Here is a 20,419-nt window from a genome sequence, read left to right as displayed (position 1 = left end):
CGCCTCCCTGCACTGCATCCCTTCGCTGAGCGGGTAGCGCCGGGCCTGGGTGTGGGGCTGGAGCTGCAGCTCCATCAGTCCCATTGCTAATCCTGCTCTGTGAAAACACAGCAGGCAAAGGGCAGAGCCTCCCATTGGATGTAACCTGTGTGGGAGGGAGTTTCTTGCCCAATCAGCTGTGGACTGGGTGTGATAGACCTACCACTAACCCAATGAGCTGGGCTATTATATAGGATATATATATATATATATATATATAAGACATAAGGCCCAATGGTTCCAATTTTTGTGAGACAGTTCCGTCATTAAAATGGGGAGGCATGGCTTATGATCGTGGCATCCCGCTAAGCCGTGCCCCCTTTTCCAAAGCCAAACACACATTTTGGACACGTATATATGTCTATATATATATATATATATATATATATATATATATTTATATATACTGTATATATATATAGAGAGAGAGAGAGAGAGAGAGAGAAAGTCCCAGGATACTCTCTCTAATGTTCATATGCTGTTTTTCTTCTAACAACTTGTGTTTTGGAATATTTTCTAATTGCGTTCAATATACATTACAGCAACAGTGATCATTTATTGTTACATAAACACATCTTTATTCTGCTTGCTGTTTATCGCCATCTACTGGTGAAACGGAAGTATTGTATTCTGCAACAGGTTGTACATACAGTAAATTTGCATAACTTTTTTTTCCGGAATTTGTAGCAGTAATCACTCCAAATCAAAATGTAGTGAACAACCTATACATTTCCATAATAGAAATAACATTTTAGCACATAAATGAATGCAACTTCAGTTTTTAAGAGGGCACTGTGAAACATACAGATGCATTACGAATATTAACTGTTATACAAGTTTATACAGGTTGAGTATCCCTTATCCAAAATGCTTGGGACCAGAGGTATTTTGGATATCGGATTTTTACGTATTTTGGAATAATTGCATACCATAATGAGATGTCATGGTGATGGGACCCAAGTCTAAGCACAGAATGTATTTATGTTACATATACACCTTATACACACGGCCTGAAGGTCATTTTAGCCAATATGTTTTGTAACTTTTGTGCATTAAACAAAGTGTATCTACATTCACACAATTCATTTATGTTTCATATACACCTTATACACGCAGCTTGAAGCTCATTTAATACAATATTTTTAATAACTTTGTGTATTAAACAAAGTTTGTGTACATTGAGCCATCAAAAAACAAAGGTTTCACTATCTCACTCTCACTCAAAAAAGTCCGTATTTCGGAATATTCCGTCTTTCGGAATATTTGGATATGGGATACTCAACCTATAATAAATTTAGCTCTTATGCAATCAAGTAATCTGCACAAACGTTGAACAAATTCAGCCTACACCACCACACTACCAGATTTTATTGTCCTTTTGTGCTTGGAAACATCCTTTGACCACCAAACTGAAGTGAATATTTTCATGCTTGTTTTGCCAACTCTCCTTTTAATTAATTTAAATGTCAAACTCATACTGTACCTCTGTGTTACATCTGTTGGTATGTGATCCTGTACTGGGTCCTGAATATGACCTCTATAAATGAATATTCCAGTGAGATGTCTCCTATAGCACAATCCAAGTTATATATATATATATATATATATATATATATATATATAAATATATATATACATATATATAGTTCTTTGCACACCATAACAATACTATATGCTAAATACATATGTACTGCTCTGTCTGTGTGATCTCACCAGACATCCTCATACCTCCCAACTGTCCCGATTCTGACATACTGATAATACACACGGAGGATGCATGACCTGAAGCCACACCTCCTCGTCCTTACATTCAGAGAAAGCCATCCTGCTTATGACAAAATTCTTAATTGTAATCTCTCCAAAAATATCCCCTAGAATTGCGCTGTAAACTATGACTGAGCAGATATCTGATCACATTCATATGTTCTTCAGGGCGGGTCTCGAGAGAGCACACAGCAGATACATAAAATCCTGCAAACCAATTGCTATGTGACATAGAGGTTTAAATCAAAATACTGTCCTTCCCTTTTTTAGACTTTAACTCCTTCAGCTGATCAGTATATATTAAAACGTCCATGGAATATCCTTTTTTTTTAAATCTTACAGCAAGAGCAAAAGTGCATTGTTGCATTAAACAACACCGCATGAGCGGCATCCCCGGGTCACACTGCTTCTGCCAGTACATGGACATCTGTACCCTAGAGTGGGTCTCTCTGTTTCGCTCCTAGCATATTTTGATGTACGCTTGCATGCCTTCAGAATCAGAAGCCAGGCCTGTGTTATTGCACTCCTGTCACCCTTTCCTTGTCATCCTCTGCCTCTCTCTGTCACCCACTGGCAGGTGGCATATTATGAACTTGTGGTGGATCAGAGGAGGGAAACCAAAATAAATATTTTTACACCTGGGCCCACCACTTACAATTTCCGCCACTGGATGCATGCACTGCGAGACTCAGACGCACGCACAGACTTAAAACATTGTCTGTTTGCTTGTGACTGTGTCCACCTCTGAATCAGGGCCAGAGTTCAGAAAAAACAGGGTCACCCAAAAGGGCAAAGTAGTGATGCTCCTACAGTGTCATACATGCTTCTTCATTATGAAATTATGTCCACACATTGCTAAAATTCATGAATACCTAAGATAAACAATGTCAACAAGCACAAAATGATTTCTAGATAACTGTGACAATTATCACATTAAAGCAAGGGCATAGGTACTATAGGTGCAGGGAGTGCAGCTGCCATGGTACCCAGAGTCCACCTTCCCGGGCCAACCTTTCCTGCCAAAAATACATGGGTTATATACATTTTTAAACTTTGGGTGGTATACAGTATATGGGCCCTTTTGCCCTGAGTCCTACAATATATCTAGTTGGACCTGTTCATGTAATGTGGTATAAAATGAACTGGAGGGCATTATAATGTTACATAATATGAGCTGGGGCACTGCAATGTGGCATAATATGAACTGGGGACACTGTATGGCATAATGTGAATTGGGGTTACTGTGTTAAATAGTATGTATTGGCAGCCCTGCAATATGACATAATACTAGGGCCCAACTATGGTTCATAAAATAAACCAAGGCACTACTATGGTTCAGAAATTAAACTAAGGTACTACTATGGTTCAGAAAATGATCTATTATTAGGCATCAAATTAACAGAGGAGTCTCATTAGAAGCATTGGGACAGGGGCCTCTTCAAAATGTTGCTATGGGAACCACAAAGTGCTGGCTACACCCCTGCGTTAGAGAACAATAACCATTTTTTGCAGTGATTCAATATATTTTTATATGTTTTGAATTCATTGTTTTGTTGTGCAGTTGTCCAACTCCGGGATGTGATGGCAGTGGTCATGTGACAGGAAACTATGCTTCACATCGGAGGTACGTAAGCACAGGAAGTCATGGTCATATTCTGGGCTTATTCTCAGATCTACTTTTTACTTTTCCCCTTTAGAAGCATTAAATGCTTACAAATAGTATGGTATAGTATACTGTAACAGCTCCAAAAGTATAAATTAGATCTCCTATATGTCTTCCATGGAGCATACTGTACATTGCATTGTAACGTTTTGTTTGTGCTACCTTTATCATGAATCCCAATGAGCCACGCCTCACACAAGGAAAGCAAGTTTGCAGATTGTTTCAGCTTTACAGATATTACAAACCTGAATTTTAATTTCTTTGTTTGAGCTGTGCGAGAAAGCAATGACACTGGGCCTAATTCATATTTGTACGCAAACTCGATGGTTTGCATACAAATACTATGGGGCAGATGTATTATCCTGGAGAAGGCAGTGATAAACCAGTGATAAGTGCAAGGTAATAAATACACCAGCCAATCAGCTCCTAACTGTTAATTTACATATTGGAGCTGATTGGTTGGTGCATTTCACCTTTCACTTATCACTAGTTTTTAACTTCCTTATGCCTTCTCCGGGTAAATACATCTGCCCCTATGTTTGGGAGTCCGTGCATGTGCAGAAGGGTGGTCTTCATTTTGCCGGCTGTTGGGATCCCGGCGCACAGTATACCGGCGCCGGAATCCCAACACCCGGCATACTGACACCTTTTCTCCCTCTTGGGGGTCCACGACGCCCCTGGAGGGAGAATGGATAGCGTGGCGCTTGTAGCGCGCCACTGTACCCGCAAGGGGTTTATTTGCACTCGCCCAGCTGTTGGTATGCCAGCGGTCGAGATTCTAGCGCCGGTATGCTGGCCGACGGGAGCACGGCCGCCAGCATACCATACTATACCCATGCAGAATGGGTCTTGCGATGTCGCTCACAGCCCACTGTCAGCTGCAGCATGACTGTCATGCTGTGGCGTTTAGGAGGGGGAACGGAGCGGCCATCGAACCTGGCACCGTTCTTCAAAATGGGGTCATGTGGTTCCTTCGTTTTGAAGGCGTGATAGGTCCAGGTTCTGCATCGTCTGACTTCCTGGATCCAGGTGTCCAGATCCAACGGCCAGTCTGAGTAAGCTTCCGCTTCCGCAGGCTGCCCGGTGCCTACAAACATGGTATCTCTTATAGGTACCTCCTGCTCCTTTGTATTTTAATTAGATGGAATTGCACAGGTGCTTCCTTGCAGCTGTGCGATTCCTTACATATACTGTATGAATCAGGCCTTTTTTTCTGCCCATAGAGCAGATTCCTCTACATACTGTACATAACTAGCAGTCACATCAGTGGTTTCATTTCATTTGTAGCACTAAAATTAAAATCTAAAACATGTCAGTTGTTTTATTTTATTTTTAACACTACTTTAAAATGTAAAACATATTTATTTATAAATAATTCATCAATAATTCATCCAAATATATATTGGTAAGTATTTTGTTACACCTTTTTAACTTAAAAAAATGCCATCACATTTCTTTAATCCATTTACTCTTAGACAAAATGAATACTTTCTTACTGCCTTCTAATGGAAAAATATATATTCAAGTCACCTCTAACCTATCTACTTATGAGCTGCTAATTTCACTGATACTGTATTTATTAACTCTGTTTGATTGTTCACATTTTCCTTTCTTTCATTTTTACATATAGTATAACATAGTTTAGCACTGAAGAAAAGCTAGCCATTTGAAATCTTATTGTAGTCATTAAAAATTAAGAAAAATTCACAAAACTATGTATATGTCATTAATAAGCCATATATTACAGTATATAGTTATGTTGCATATGGTATATGTGATTTTATTATGTTTTGTTATGACTGTAGTGTTTCCGGTTGCCCATTGGCAGACAAGACCCTGAAGTCTCTTATGGCTGCAAACTCCCAGGAACTTAAGTGAGTTTTAATTTTAAAATAAAAACATTGGGTTAAGTTATTAACCAACCCAATTGTTAAAGTAAACTTTAGCTGGAGTATTAAGCAAATATATTTATTTAAATAAAAGTTATTGTGTAAAATAATACTTGATTAGAATTGCTATTATATTTAATGGATTTTTTAATGGATTTTTTTGATATTGCTTTAATATTGCTAACCTGAAGATGTCAGTGTTGCAATCAGTGTGTAGATATCAGTAAAGAAAGCAAAATAAAAAAAAAATAGAATCACAAGTATAATGAAAACAATTAATTCTGTTGATAAAGAAAAAAAAATTAAATGTTACCCTGACATGTGAAATCACTATGACATTTCTCAACCTGAATATACCGGTATTCGATCAGATGGTTGACCATGTTAAGGTGGATAGTCACTAGGTCGACCACTTTTGGTCAACATTGACATGGTCGACACATGAAAATGGTCGACATGTGACAGGTCAACGCATTAAAAGGTCAACATGTCTTTTTAAAAATATATATTTTAAACTTTTTCATACGTTACCATCCATGTGGACTACGGTAGACAATGGTAACCTATGCCGAGTGCAGCGAGGCACCTTGCCCGCAGCATGGCAAGCGAAGCGAGACATGCAAGGGGTCACGGTACACTAATAGAGGTTCCTGGACATGTTCCGGAAAAAATTACACCAAAAACAGTTCAAAATTCCATGTCGACCTTTTCATGTGTTGACCTGTCCCATGTCGACCATTTTCATGTGCCGACCATTTGTCTATGTCGACCATGTAAATGTTGACCAATAGTGGTAGACCTAGTGAATGTCGACCTTAACATTGTCGACCATTCATACCGGAACCGAATATACCATATACACTGTTTAAAAAAATAAAGGGAACACTAAAATAACACATCCTAGATCTGAATGAATGAAATATTCTTATTAAATACTTTGTTCTTTACATAGTTGAATGTGCTGACAACAAAATCACACAAAAATGATCAATGGAAATCAAATGTATTAACCCATGGAGGTGTGGATTTGGAGTCACACTCAAAATTAAAGTGGAAAAACACACTACAGGCTGATCCAACTTTGATGTAATGTCCTTAAAACAAGTCAAAATGAGGCCCAGTAGTGTGTGTGGCCTTCACGTGCCTGTATGACCTCCCTACAATGCCTGGGCATGCTCCTGATGAGGTGGCGGATGGTCTCCTGAGGGATCTCCTCCCAGACCTGGACTAAAGCATCCGCCAACTCCTGGACAGCCTGTGGTGCAACGTGGCGTTGGTGGATGGAGCGAGACATGATGTCCCAGATGTGGTCAATTGGATTCAGGTCTGGGGAACGGGTGGGCCAGTCCATAGCATCAATGCCTTCGTCTTGCAGGAACTGCTGACACACTCCAGCCACATGAGGTCTAGCATTGTCTTGCATTAGGAGGAACCCAGGGCCAACCGCACCAGCATATGGTCTCACAAGGGGTCTGAGGATCTCATCTCGGTACCTAATGGCAGTCAGGCTACCTCTGGCACGCACATGAAGGGCTGTGCGGCCCCCCAAAGAATTGCCACCCCACACCATTACTGACCCACTGCCAAGCCGGTCATGCTGGAGGATGTTGCAGGCAGCAGAACATTCTCCTTGGCGTCTCCAGACTCTGTCACGTCTGTCACATGTGCTCAGTGAGAACCTGCTTTCATCTGTGAAGAGCACAGGGCGCAAGTGGCGAATTTGCCAATATTGGTGTTCTCTGGCAAATGCCAAACATCCTGCACGGTGTTGGGCTGTAAGCACAACCCCCACCTGTGGACGTCGGGCCCTCATACCACCCTCATGGAGTCTGTTTCTGATCGTTTGAGTAGACACATGCACATTTGTGGCTTACTGGAGGTCATTTTGCAGGGCTCTGGCAGTGCTCCTCCTGTTCCTCCTTGCACAAAGGCGGAGGTAGCGGTTCTGCTGCTGGATTGTTGCCCTCCTACGGCCTCCTTTACATCTCCTGATGTACTGGCCTGTCTCCTGGTAGCGCCTCCATGCTCTGGACACTACGCTGACAGACACAGCAAACCTTCTTGCCACAGCTCGCATTGATGTGCCATCCTGGATGAGCTGCACTAACTGAGCCACTTGTGTGGGTTGTAGACTCCGTCTCATGCTACCACTAGAGTAAAAGCACCGCCAGCTTTCAAAAGTGACCAAAACATCAGCCAGAAAGCATAGGAGCTGAGAAGTGGTCTGTGGTCACCACCTGCAGAACAACTCCTTTATTGGGGTGTCTTGCTAATTGCCTATAATTTCCAGCTGTTGTTTATTCCATTTGCACAACAGCATGTGAAATTGATTGTCAATCAGTGTTGCTTCCTAAGTGGACAGTTTGATTTCACAGAAGTGTGATTGACTTGGAGTTACATTGTGTTGTTTTAGTGTTCCCTTTATTTTTTTGAGCAGTGTATAACATATTTTAATATTTGTGAGTGTACTTCTGTGATTTTCAAAACATATTAGAGTACACATAAGTTGTGAAGATATTTTGTTTGTTTGAGGGTAGGATACACCTCTCTGTAAAAGAATTTGCTGAAATAAACAAAAACATGATCAGATATCAAATTATACATCATACAAAAACATACAATAAACACAGCAAAGAGCTAATCGGCATTAGTTATCTGTGTGTCTTCAGGTGCCCAACACCTGGCTGTGATGGATCTGGACACGTGACTGGAAATTATTCTTCTCACAGAAGGTACAATTCATTTCCCTTTGTGTGTATCTTGCCAGCGACAAACATTGGTCCTAATTGTTTTAATTATGCTCACAGCTTGTCAGGCTGTCCACGGGCTAGAAAAAGTGGTGCCAAGGTATTCCCAAGTAAAGAAGACAAAGAAGACCCAGAACTTAAGTAAGTCCAAAAACAACTTCACCAGTAGTAGTAAAGATTAGGATTTAACTTTTGAAAATATAAAAAAATAAAATAAACTAGTGTGGAGTCTTGTCGATATCAGAACACGTGTTCTGTCTGGAGAGAAAAGGCACAGTTAGGCTCTGATTCTGCAATAAAGTTGCACCATATGGTACACTGTTTAGACAAGCTCCTGAGTGCAGAGATAAGGGCTGATTCACGTTGGAGCGCTATAAGCGATCCATCCGCATTTCAAACGCAAAAAGTACTTGCATCCCACACATGTACCTGCATTTTCTGTAGGCACCCGCAGAAAATGCGAAATCCTCTGCCTGTCAATCAGGCAGAGGCGTTCGTGGGGCGGCAACGCTCAGTTTCTTAGGTGGAGACGGAGCGTTACGGGGGCGGAGATGGGGAAACAGAAGCAATGTCATGAAAATGGGCGGTGTGGGCGTAATTGCGGCTGCATGACATCACACGCAGCCACCGCGATCAGAAAGATGGCAGCGGGCTTCTTTCCGGCACAGCCAGGCTGCATCGGCAGGAGGCAGCTCTAATTTCTGAAATCAAGTAGAAATTCCAGTTCAATCGCAATTTCTACTTGATCAAGGGGGGGAGGGCGGTCAGCATGCTCGACGGCCTTGCCCTGCGATGGGTGGCCCCCAGCATGCGTTCACAGGGATTGCAAATTCTGCTACTTAGCAGAATTTGCAATCCTTACTGAATCGGGCCCAAAACAAGGCATTGTATCTGTAAATTCACCATTTCATCACAGAACCAGATGGGAATTTCCCATTCGGTACGTGATGTATGTGCCTAGGGGCAGCATTTGTTTTGGTGGTGGCACTTGGATGCTTGTGTTGTTACTGTCTGCTCGAAATTTACCATAACTGCAAATTATTCCCACTCTACTGTACCTTAAGTGATCATGAGTTTAGTGTAAATGGGTAGGACATGCACCTTCTGCCCCTTTAAGCTGTCCTTCTTAGTAAATATGTATGCAAAATGAAAAATAAAACAAAAGGTCATAGTATTTTTTTTTAATTATAATTCTATTAAATTGGCAATTATCAAATGAGGGATTAAAACTAATCAATGAAAGTAATTCAGTTAGTCAGAAGGGCGGCCATTACTGTTGTGTCTAGGGGCACTCTGACCCCTAAAGCCGCCCCTGTACAGAACCTCCATATATACAGTATTTATAAACATATGGTATTATGGACAGGATGCAAAGATAGCAGTTCATGATTGTTATACTTTATTTCTAAAGCATCAACTTATTACACAGCATTAAATATAGTGAGTATCGCAATACAAACAAATCACATACAATGACACAAAACAGAAAGCAAAGATACACATAGCTCTGCTAAAACAAGGTGTGTGGGAACAGATGCAGATGATATATAAGGTAGCAGAGTAACAAGTGTATGTACTGGTGGGGTAAAGAGTTTGCTGCTACCAGAAGACGAATGCCAATGGCATTATCAGCCATTGGCAACTGCCAGGTTTGTGCTGCTCCGGGGGGTCTTGTAGTGTAATGAGGAGATACAGTGGAAAGATGGATTAGTCATTGTAGGAATGTTAATAAATGGCAACCATGTTCTTTACTATTTATAGTAATGTCATGTTATTATCTTGTCAAAAAAATCATGGTCCATACATAGAACGTTGGTAGGGACATTTGCTGTAAGATGTAATGGCCTAAAAATAACTACATAAGTGCTAAATGCAGTTATTGATCACTATAACATGCACTAACTGCAGTACCCCAACTTCTGTCAATGACAACCTTTATCTGTGTAAAATAAAACAGGCTGGTAGGAAACACGTCACACGTCATATGACAGCGCATCTCTACCTGAAGTTTTGCAACCAAAAAATCAATACAGGTTGAGTATCCCTTATCCAAAATGCTTGGGACCAGAAGTATTTTGGATATCGTATTTTTCCGTATTTTGGAATAATTGCATACCATAATGAGATAGTCTAAGTCTAAGCACATAATGCATTTATGTTTCATATACAGCTTATACACACAGCCTGAAGGTCATTTAATACAATATTTTTAATAACTTTGTGTATTAAACAAGGTTTGTGTACATTGAGCCATCAGAAAACAAAGGTTTCACTATCTCACTCTCATTCAAAAAATTCAGTATTTCGGAATATTCCGTTTTTCAGAATATTTGGATATAAGATACTCAACCTGTATATCACAGAGTACTATTCACACATTTAATTAAAACAGTATATACTGTACCTGTATGTTATGAAGAACCACTCCAGAACCAGAAACCATAAAAAGAAAATAGAATATGATATCAAGGCAGCCGGTTTCTGTAGAAGATTAAGAAGGAGCCACATGTACAGTCATTCAGATTTTACAACAGAATAAAATTCTAATAATAAAGTCATCTCTATTTAAATAAAATATAAAAACTGTTAGCAAGTGATACCTCAGACATATTTATATTCATATTACTATATAACTCTGTGACAGTCGCTAGCAGTCTGTAACTAAACTGGTAAAACCAGTGTTGGTGGCTGCCAATCATAAAACATGTGAACAAACTGAGAGCAGCCCTGTCCACCACCACCTAACTGAACCTACGTATGTCAGGTAAGAAGAATTTACTAAACGTAATGATTTTTGCAGAATTTCTCAATAAGAAACTTTTGACCTTAGTGGGCCGTGAATAAAATGCTGATACTCTTGGGTGCCGTGATTCAACAAACTTTGGTGACCACTGTTACAAAGTATTGTACATTATTAATGGTCTGGCAGCCACTTCCTCCATAATGGAAGAAGTAACATACGTGTACATTTTTCTATTGTCATATATTAATTTTACATTAACTAGTAACATTTATATCTATATTAAAATCTATAAGATTTTATTAAAGTGCACCTCCCCTAGTCTGGCCCCTTATGATGAGTCTTCTTCAAAACATCTGGTTAGGAGGAGGGCACCCTAGTAAATCTTTTATCATACCTGGTTGGACTTTAACCCTCATTTATCTTACTTTCATTTTGATTAATACCAGTTAAAGCAGGCCACACATCTAACAATTATCTCTCCAACCAGCCATTTTAGGGGGCCAGGACTGGAACAAAAACACTGGTTAAAAAGATGCGTCTGTAGGAAGGAAGTTTCATGGAGCAGATGTTCCTGCGATCACTACTAATTCATCCTGTTAGAGACTCTGACACTGCTAGCATCCTGCACCACTACCCATATACAATCACTGGTTAGTTACCTGTATGCGTTGCTCAAGCTCTGCTCCATACAATAAGTCTGTGTATGCATGACTGGGAGTACGGCTGTACATTCACATTGCTTCTAAATAAGTACTGGGCTGTTATTGTCTCAGGCAGTGGTCGAAGTGGAAATTTTGAAGTGGGGGTATGGAAAAGTGAAGGTTGCAATTATGCTCGTGCCCGCTCAGTATAAGGGGGCATGGCCACTCAAAAGGGGCATCTCCTTCAGTGTAGTTTACCACACCATATACCCATTATACACCACAATAGTAGGACCCCTATTACTATCTAGTACTGGTGCCCCTTGCACACAGAATGAGCCAAAATTCACATTATAGCACACAGAATGAGCTGAAATTCACAATATACGACACAGAATGAGCTGAAATTAACATTATAGCACACAGAATGAGCCAAAATTCACATTATACCACACGGTATGAGCTGAAATTCACATTATAGCACATAGTATGAGCTGAAATTCACATTATACCACACATAATGAACCAAAATTCACATTATAGCATACAGAATGAGCCGAAATTCACATTTTACCACACAGAATGAGCCGAAATTCACATTAAAGCTTACAGAATGAGCCAAAATTCACATTATAGCACACTATATAAACCAAAATTCACATTATAGAACAAAGAATGAGCCAAAATTCACATTATGCCACATGGAATGAGACAAAATTCAGGGAGAGTGACAGAGAGAGTGACAGCAAGGGCATATAGTAGGGACTAGGGAGAGAGAAATGCAGCAGGGTAAGATTACCTATTTAGCAGCGGTGGTGCTGAGGATGCTGTGGTCTGCTTTGCAGTGGATGAGGAGGCTGTGGTCGGCATGGTGCGGAGGAGGCAGAAGTGCAGAGAAGGACTGAGGACGGTGGCAGGGTGGTGGCGTGGCTGAGGGCAGCAGCGGTGTAGCAGAGGAGGAGGCAGAGGGTGCAAGGAGGAGGAGGCTATGGTCGGCGGCACTGCGGAGCTACTATTTCAAATCTGCCGCGGACCGGCAGCTAATTAGGAGCACCGCGGTCATAGGAGTGAGAGCTCAATGCGGCAACGGGAGCAGACTCAGAGCTTGAAGAAGTGCCGGTATGCCATACCATTGTATACCGGCCCACTTCGAGCACTGGTCTCAGTTGTTTAGTTGGATGAAATTTGGTTAGATGTGTGACCATATTATTTCTTTAAGGAAGATGACCTGTATATTTCTGGTTCAATATACAACACTTTATTAAATGGTGACTTCACCTTTGTTGACTATTATTTTACTTAAAAATAATGAGAGTCCATCTTTTACCAAAGGTTAGATTTAATCTCTATCAGTGTATATACTGTATACATTTACAGTACTTTGATTTGAGGAGTCTAACCGTGTACATCCACTACATTAAGTACAGTAAGTGTACATTAAGTTATATTGTCTGACCAATGTTAGTCGGTTTAAAATCACCATAGCAAAAGTGTATCTAAACAATTTCAAAAATAGGCAGGTAATTCTATGATGACTGGGGTGACAGGGGTGTTACTACATCTCCCTAGCTTCCCAAACATGTCACAAATGAAACAGGTTTCATGCAGATTAATGTCATAAACACACCATAGTCCTGTAGCACATGAATAAAGGACAATCTTTCACCCAGTAATGACACACATCTATGTGAGCCCTAATAGATAACACAGGAAACGCCAGGGAAGCAGTAAAGGAAGGACAAGCCCTGTGGCTTTCCAAGAATCCAGCAGCAAACTGCAAGGTACAGTACATAGAATAGAACAATGTGAAAGCGGGTGTTGTAGGGACGATGCTGCTCCTTTCGCCTTGTGCCCTGGCTGGCAGAACATTATGGCCCTAATTTATTATCTATTATTATTTATTTATTAACAGTTTCTTATATAGCGCAGCAAATTCCGTTGCGCTTTACAATTGGAAATAACAATGATATAACAAAACTGGGTAATAACAAACAGTCATAGAGGTAGGAAGGGACCATGCTGCTCCTTTAGCCTTGCGCCCTGGTAGGCAGCACGTTATGGCCCTAATAGATTGTAAAAACACTGCCAGTACTAAACTGTATCTCCTTTGTCATCTAATTACAGAGATGCAGTTCAGACATGATAATCCTGCAATATAATGCTGAGAAATGTATAATAATATATTAATCAAGTGATAAGTTTCATGAAGGTATTTTCAAAAATAACGTTGTTATTATTATTAGTAGTACTTTCTATATTATTAGTCATTTTTATTAGTATTATCTTTAGATTTCTTCTTCTTTTATTTTGAACAGGTGTCCAGTTGTAGGTTGTGATGGCCAAGGTCACATATCAGGTAAATACACATCACATCGAAGTGCTTCTGGTTGTCCACTGGCTGCAAAAAGACAGAAGGATAGTGCCTTGAATGGTTCACCATTGTCCTGGAAGCAGAATAAGCAAGAGTTGCCACATTGTCCACTACCGGGCTGCAATGGACTTGGGCATGTCAATAATGTCTTTGTCACCCACAGAAGGTACTTTTCTGATTTTCATTGTGCATTATGTTTTGGCTACATCTATTTTTAGTTAAAAATGTAATACAGTATATGTCTGAAACATAGTGCATTTAGGCAGGGCCGGTGCAAGGTTTCTCTGCAGCCTAGGCAAAGCTTCAGCTTACTCCCCCCAACCACCACCATTACCCACTTCCAAACCCTTCAGATGAAAGTGTGACTTATAAATTCTACAGCCAACACTTGCATTAACTACAGTAATAAAGATGTTTCTATGCTCCAAGCCCTTCAACTTGCAGGAGCAGCTGTCTTCACTATTATGTGCATTTGCGCTAGCCCTATACTTGAAACAGGATATCCGAATGTGCAACTCTGAATCAGACCGTGGCTCTTTTACATCTCCTGGTCCAGTGTACTAGGCTAGCTAGTTTTTTGTTTGTTTTATTTGTTTGTTTATTTTTATAAGAAACCCATTGAATTAAATTGGGTAATAAAAAATTGGGAATAAAATTCACCAAAATAAAGATATCATATTGTATCTTTTTATACAATATGCCAGTTTATCCAACTTCCCAAACTCAGTTTTCAGGGACCCCCTAACAGTGCATGTTTTACAGATTTCCTAGTCGGTGCATAGGTGTACTCATTACTGACTGACACAATTTAAAAAAAATCAAAGGTGGTGCTATAATAGTGGAGCTACTGGGGAGATCTGTAAACATGCACTGTTAGGGGTCCTTGGAGAACAAATCTGGGAAATACTGCAATATGCCCATACAGAAGAGTACACCAGTATCTCAGCAATACAGGTAGCAACAGTATCACAGGCTACCAGACCTTTCTCTTTTCACCAGTAATAAATGGCTATGCTATATACTGGGATCAGTACTATATGCCGCCGGCCGGAATCCCGGCGGTCGAAATACCGACGCCGGAATCCCGACCACACAATCCCGACAGGGGTGGCGAGCGGAACGCAGCCCCTTGCGGGCTCGCTTCGCTCGCCACGCTGCGGGCACTATTGTATTCTCCCTCTATGGGTGTCATGGACACCCACGGAGGGAGAATATGTCGGGATTGCGGAGGTCGGTATTCCGGCGTCGGTATTTCAACCGGATTCCGGCCGGTGGCATCTTGACCGCATCCCTATATACTGTATGTACATTATAGGGGAAATTCAATTGTTTATGCACACTCAATTTCCCAGTATAATGTGATGGGAAATTCATAGGCACTATTCAGTTGTTTTTTTATTGCACCCTGCAGTGCCAGGTTTAGTCGCATAAAATAGCTAAACATGACCAAAGTTCTGGGCATGTCATAAAAAGTGCCATATTGGTGCCCAAACTGGTCACTTTTCACAAATTTCTGCACCCGAGAAATGGCAGCTGTTCACACCCGACAGGGCAACAGTTGAATTGCTCTGTCAGGCACCGGAACTGGCAGCCACTGGTGCAAACATTTGAATCTCTCTCCGTTACAATTTATTTTAGATAACTGACTGATGTGGAAATCTCACCCAGAAGATGCCATTTGCATCTGTTTTTCACTGTTGTGTCTGGTTTTAAGTAACATATATTTTTTGGATATAAAAACGGTGGCAAATGCAAGGGTGTGAATGTTAACATTGTATGATGGGATGAGATATCTTTATTGAGGGAAGGTTTTTCATATGAAAAGGCTAGGTTATACCCCCAATTGCAAAAATCTGTTTTTTTTTAAGAATTATATTGAAGTTATAAAAAGCTAAATTTAACAAAACTTGGAAAGTTTAAAGTTGAGAGAGATAAAGAAAGCACCAACCAATCAGCTCCTGTCAATTTACAGGCTGTGTTTGAAAAAAGGAGAGTTATGGTAGACTTACCATTGTTAACTCTCTTTCTGCGAGGTACATTGGGTTCCACAGGGACACATTGGGGGTAGAGTGGATCTTGATCCACAGGCACCAACAGGCTAAAGCTTTAGGCTGCCCCAGGATGCTTTGGGGCCTCCTCTATAACCCCGCCTTCAGGAACTGTGAGCTCAGTTTTGTTAACCAATCCAATGCAGGAGCAGGTAAGAGAGAAGGTAGATGTTAGTCACAGAACCACATTCTCACGACAGGAGAAGGGACCAGTGGCTAATGCCATACAAACCCATAGAAGCTAGGTGCGTCAGGGCGGGCGCCCTGTGGAACCCAATGTATCTCGCAGAAAGAGAGTTAACACTGGTAAGTCTACCATAACTCTCCTTTTCTGCAGCAGGTTGCATTGGTTTCTACAGGGAAACATCGGGGATGTCCTAAAGCAGTTCCTCAAGGGAAGGGATGGGCCTTAGTGGGTATGAGAACCCAGCGTCCAAAGGAAGCATCCTGGGAGGCGGAAGTATCAAAGGCATAGAACCTAATAAACCTATTCACAGAGGACCACATAGCCACCTTGCGCAATTGTTCTGCGGACACGCCGCGGCGAGCCGCCCAAGAAGGTCCAACAGACCGAGTAGAATGGGCATTAATAGCAGCAGGAGCTGGGAAACAAGCCTACGCATAAGCTTGTACAATCACCATTCTAATCCATCTGGCTTTGCTTATTTGCAGGCCAGCCACGTTTGTGTAAATCAAACAAGACAAAAAGGGAGTCTGACCTCCTGATTGAGGCAGTCCTCTCCACATATATACGGAGAGCCCGTACCACATCCAAAGACTACTCTTTGGAGGACAAATCAGAAGAAATAAAGGCCAGAACTACAATCTCTTGGTTAAGGTGAAAAGATGACACCACCTTAGGTAACTAATCTTGGCGAGTTCTAAGAACTGCCCGGTAACAATGAAATATTAGAAAGGGTGGATGACAGTACAATGAGCTTAAGTCCGACACCCTTCTTGCAGAGGCAATAGCAGTAAAAACAAGAGCATGGCCGTGAGCCATTTAAGGTCCACCATCTCAAGAGGTTCAAATGGAGACTTTTGCAGGGCATACAGGACAACCGACAGATCCCATGGAGCCACAGGAGGGACAGCCTGGCCAGGACCGGATAAAGACAAGGGCCCTGTATGAGGGGGTCTGGGCGCTGAGGAAGTAGAAGAGGACGCTCTGTCGATAGACCCTGCAGGTCTGAGAACTAATGCTGTCTGTGCCACGCTGGAGTGTCTAGAAGTAGAAATCCTCCTTCTTGTTTGAACTTCCGCAGGACTCTGGGCAGGAGTGACACTGGAGGGAACATGTAAAACAGCCGAAAGTTCCATGGAATTGCCAGTGCATCCATGCACTTGAGGATCCCTAGTCCTTGATCCAAACCTTGTGCTTGTGTCGAGACACCATCAGGTCTACGTCTGGTAGGCCCCACTTGTCCCTTTAAGAGTTAAAAGACTTCTGGATTAAGACTCCTCTCACCAGCGTGCACATCCTAGCGACTGAGGAAGTCTGCTTCCCAGTTCAGGACGCCCAAGAATGAACACTGCCGATATTGCTGGCAGATTGCGTTCCGCCCAATGAAGGATTTTTGACACTTCTATCATTGCCATGCGGCTTCGAGTGCCGCCTTGATGGTTTATATATGCCACCATGGTGGCGTTTTCTGACTGTACTTGAACATCCCTGTTCTGTGTCAGAGGCAGGGTGAGAGATAGCGCATTGAACACTGCTCGCAACTCCAGAATGTTTATTGGGAGGAGTGACTCCTCCTTGGTCCAGCAACCCTGAAAAGATTGTTGCTCCAACACTGCACCCCATCCCATCAGACTGGCATCCATTGTCAGCAGGACCCAGTTGGGGATCCAGAAGGGATGGCCCCTGCTCAATTGCTGGTCCTGTAGCCGCCAGGTCAGTGACAGACGAACCTCCGGAGTCAAAGTGATCATGTGAGATCTGATCCGATGAGGTAGGCCATCCCACCTGGAAAGGATTAACCTCTGCAGAGGGTGAGAATGAAATTGAGCATACTCTACCATGTCGAATGGCAACACCATCAGGCCAAGTACTTGCATTGCCGAGTGTATCAACACTCTGTGGCCACAAAGGAAGCATCTTGTCCTGTCTTGAAGTCTCAGGACTTTTTATAGAGACAGAAACAGTCGTTGACTGTGTGTGTCCAAGAGTGCCACCAGGTGCCCCATGCTCTGAGCTGTGCCCAGCGAGGATTTCTTCCAATTGATGAGCCACCTGTGGGCTTGTAGGAAGCTTACCATCAGTTGCAGATGACTGAGAAGGACATCGCGGGAGTTTGCCAGGATCAGCAAGTCGTCCAGATATGGCAGGATCCTGACTCCCTTGTGACGGACATGGGCCGTCATGACCTTGGTGAAGATCCTAGGAGCCGTAGTCAGTCCAAAGGGCAGAGCCTGGAACTGATAGTGGAGGTCACCAATAGCAAACCGCAGATACTGCTGATGCGACATGGCAATAGGTATATGCATGTACCCATCCTGTATATCCATGGATACCATATAGTCTCCGGGTTCCATAGCCAGTACAATTGAGCTCAGTGTTTCCATACGGAACTTGGACACTCTCACAAACTTATTCAGCGATTTGAGGTTGAGTATAGGCCGGAAAGACACATTGGGTTTCAGAACTAGAAACAGGATTGAGTGGTAACCTCTGCTTCTCTGGACCAGAGGAACCAGCACTCCCACTCCTGTATTCAGGAGGGAACCCACAACTTTTTGCAGAGCTTGCGCCTTTAACGGATCTGAAGGGATAACCATTGTGCAAAACTGGCGAGGGGGACGTCTTTTGAAAGAGACTGCGTACCCGTGAAAGACAACTTCCCACACCCATGCATCTGAAGTGGTCTTTAACCAGACCTGGGTGAACTGCAGAAGTCGGCCTCCTACCCTGTAGTCCCCTAGGGGGAGGCCTGCCCCATCATGCGGCAGGCTTGTCTTGTTTAGAAGCAGACTGATGGGCCACCCAGGACTGCTTTGCTTTGGGCTTAGTGGTTTTGGGAGCACGAAATTGTCTCGGGTATGCCTGACCTTTTGCTTTCCCTTGAGGCCGAAAAGGAATGAAAAGCGGTATCTTTAGCCTTCCTTGCAGAAGGATTAGTATTTGGGGGAAAGGCAGTCTTAACAGCCGCCAATTCAGACACAATTTTATTTATGTCTTCTCCAAACAAAATGTTCCCCTTAAAGGAGAGTACCTCCAAGGTCTTTTTGGAGTCTAGGTTCACCTTCCATGACCTCAACCACAGACTATGGCGAGCCAGGACACGCCTTGGCAGCCAACACACCCGCCTCAGAGGATGCCTCCTGAATGTAATAGGCAGCGGTAGTAATGTGAGACAGATACTGTCTGGCATTGTCAAATATATCCTCGGGCAGCTCTTCTTCTGATGCCTGAACCCATGCTTCAATTCCTTTTGCAGCCCAAGAGGCCACAATAGTGGGTCTATGTACAGCACCTGTAAGGGAGTAAATAGACTTCAGGCATCCCTCCACACGCTTAACTGTTGGTTCCTTCGGTGAAGTGACAGTGGTGACAGGCAGAGTGGATGACACCACTAGGCGGGTTACATGAGAATCCACTGGCGGTGAATTTTCCCACTTGTTACATAATGCCGCAGGGAGAGGATAATGAGCCAAGGCCCGTTTAGACAGAGGGAATTTCTTCCCTGGATTAGACCAGGGTTCCTGCCTAATGTACACCAAATGGTCAGAATGGGGTAAAAGATTTTAAACCACCTTCTGCTGTTTGAACATATCAGTTTTCTTAACCACAGTAGTGGAATCCTCATCATCAGTGATTTGTAGTATTTGCTTAATAGCAACCATAAGGACAGGGGCATCAATTTGCAATGGGGAATCCTCACCAGAAACACCTGATTCAGTGTCTGACAGAACATTATGCTCCCCCTCCACTTCAGATGAAACATCTGAGAGGTTAGTGGATTGTGAGGAGGAAACATCCCGCTTAGATGACCCAGAGACATGAGAGTGCCTGACCAAGGAATGAGTTAATTGCTGCAACTGGTTAGACAAATTTTTTGCCCAAGGCAGATTAACCATAGGGACATTTTGTGGCTGTAATGGCACAGGTGGTCCCATAGGGGCGTAAGGCGTTCCACCAGAGTACCCAGCAGGTTTGTGAATGCAGCCCATGATGGCTCCTGATTGGTTACAGGAGCTGCGGACTGACTGGGAGATGTATGACACATAGTACACAGACCATTATACACAGCTATCCCCTCTGGTAAATCTTTGGCGTATGCTCTGCATGATGCAGGAGCATCCACAGACTTACTGATCTTCTTGGTAGACATTGTACACAAATGCAACAACAGAGCGATTCAGTACATTAAAGCCAGACTGAGTACAATGCCTGTTAGTATGTGACTGTAGACACAGCACGGTCTTAGACCGGAGGTATATATGAGAATACTCGTACAATATATCCTGTAATAGGTACACTTTTTCTTAACTAACGCTGTCTGCATAAAGAC

At 42.4% G+C, this 20,419-nt stretch overlaps 1 protein-coding gene across 9 annotated transcripts in view; it reads left to right on the top strand.

Annotated features, from left to right (window-relative positions):
• The window catches only part of ST18 (ST18 C2H2C-type zinc finger transcription factor), a 340,135-nt gene that overhangs the window by 272,777 nt on the left and 46,939 nt on the right, over positions 1-20,419 (top strand). For 5 of the 9 annotated variants that reach the window (XM_063923707.1, XM_063923706.1, XM_063923713.1 and 2 more), the window contains 5 exons: positions 3,365-3,427; positions 5,272-5,340; positions 8,007-8,087; positions 8,163-8,243; positions 13,802-14,023. In XM_063923707.1, coding sequence (XP_063779777.1) covers positions 3,365-3,427; positions 5,272-5,340; positions 8,007-8,087; positions 8,163-8,243; positions 13,802-14,023 — 516 coding nt within the window. Of the gene's footprint in view, positions 1-3,364; positions 3,428-5,271; positions 5,341-8,006; positions 8,088-8,162; positions 8,244-11,332; positions 11,496-13,187; positions 13,262-13,801; positions 14,024-20,419 lie in introns of those variants that run through there. The other 4 variants (XM_063923709.1, XM_063923708.1, XR_010177857.1 and 1 more) reach the window with 3 other exon arrangements.

The sequence above is a fragment of the Pseudophryne corroboree genome, chromosome 5 (genome assembly GCF_028390025.1).
Source record: "Pseudophryne corroboree isolate aPseCor3 chromosome 5, aPseCor3.hap2, whole genome shotgun sequence".
Lineage (NCBI taxonomy): Eukaryota > Metazoa > Chordata > Amphibia > Anura > Myobatrachidae > Pseudophryne > Pseudophryne corroboree.
The sequence above is the reverse complement of the archived record's forward strand: the minus strand, read 5'-3'. Positions and strand labels throughout refer to the sequence as shown.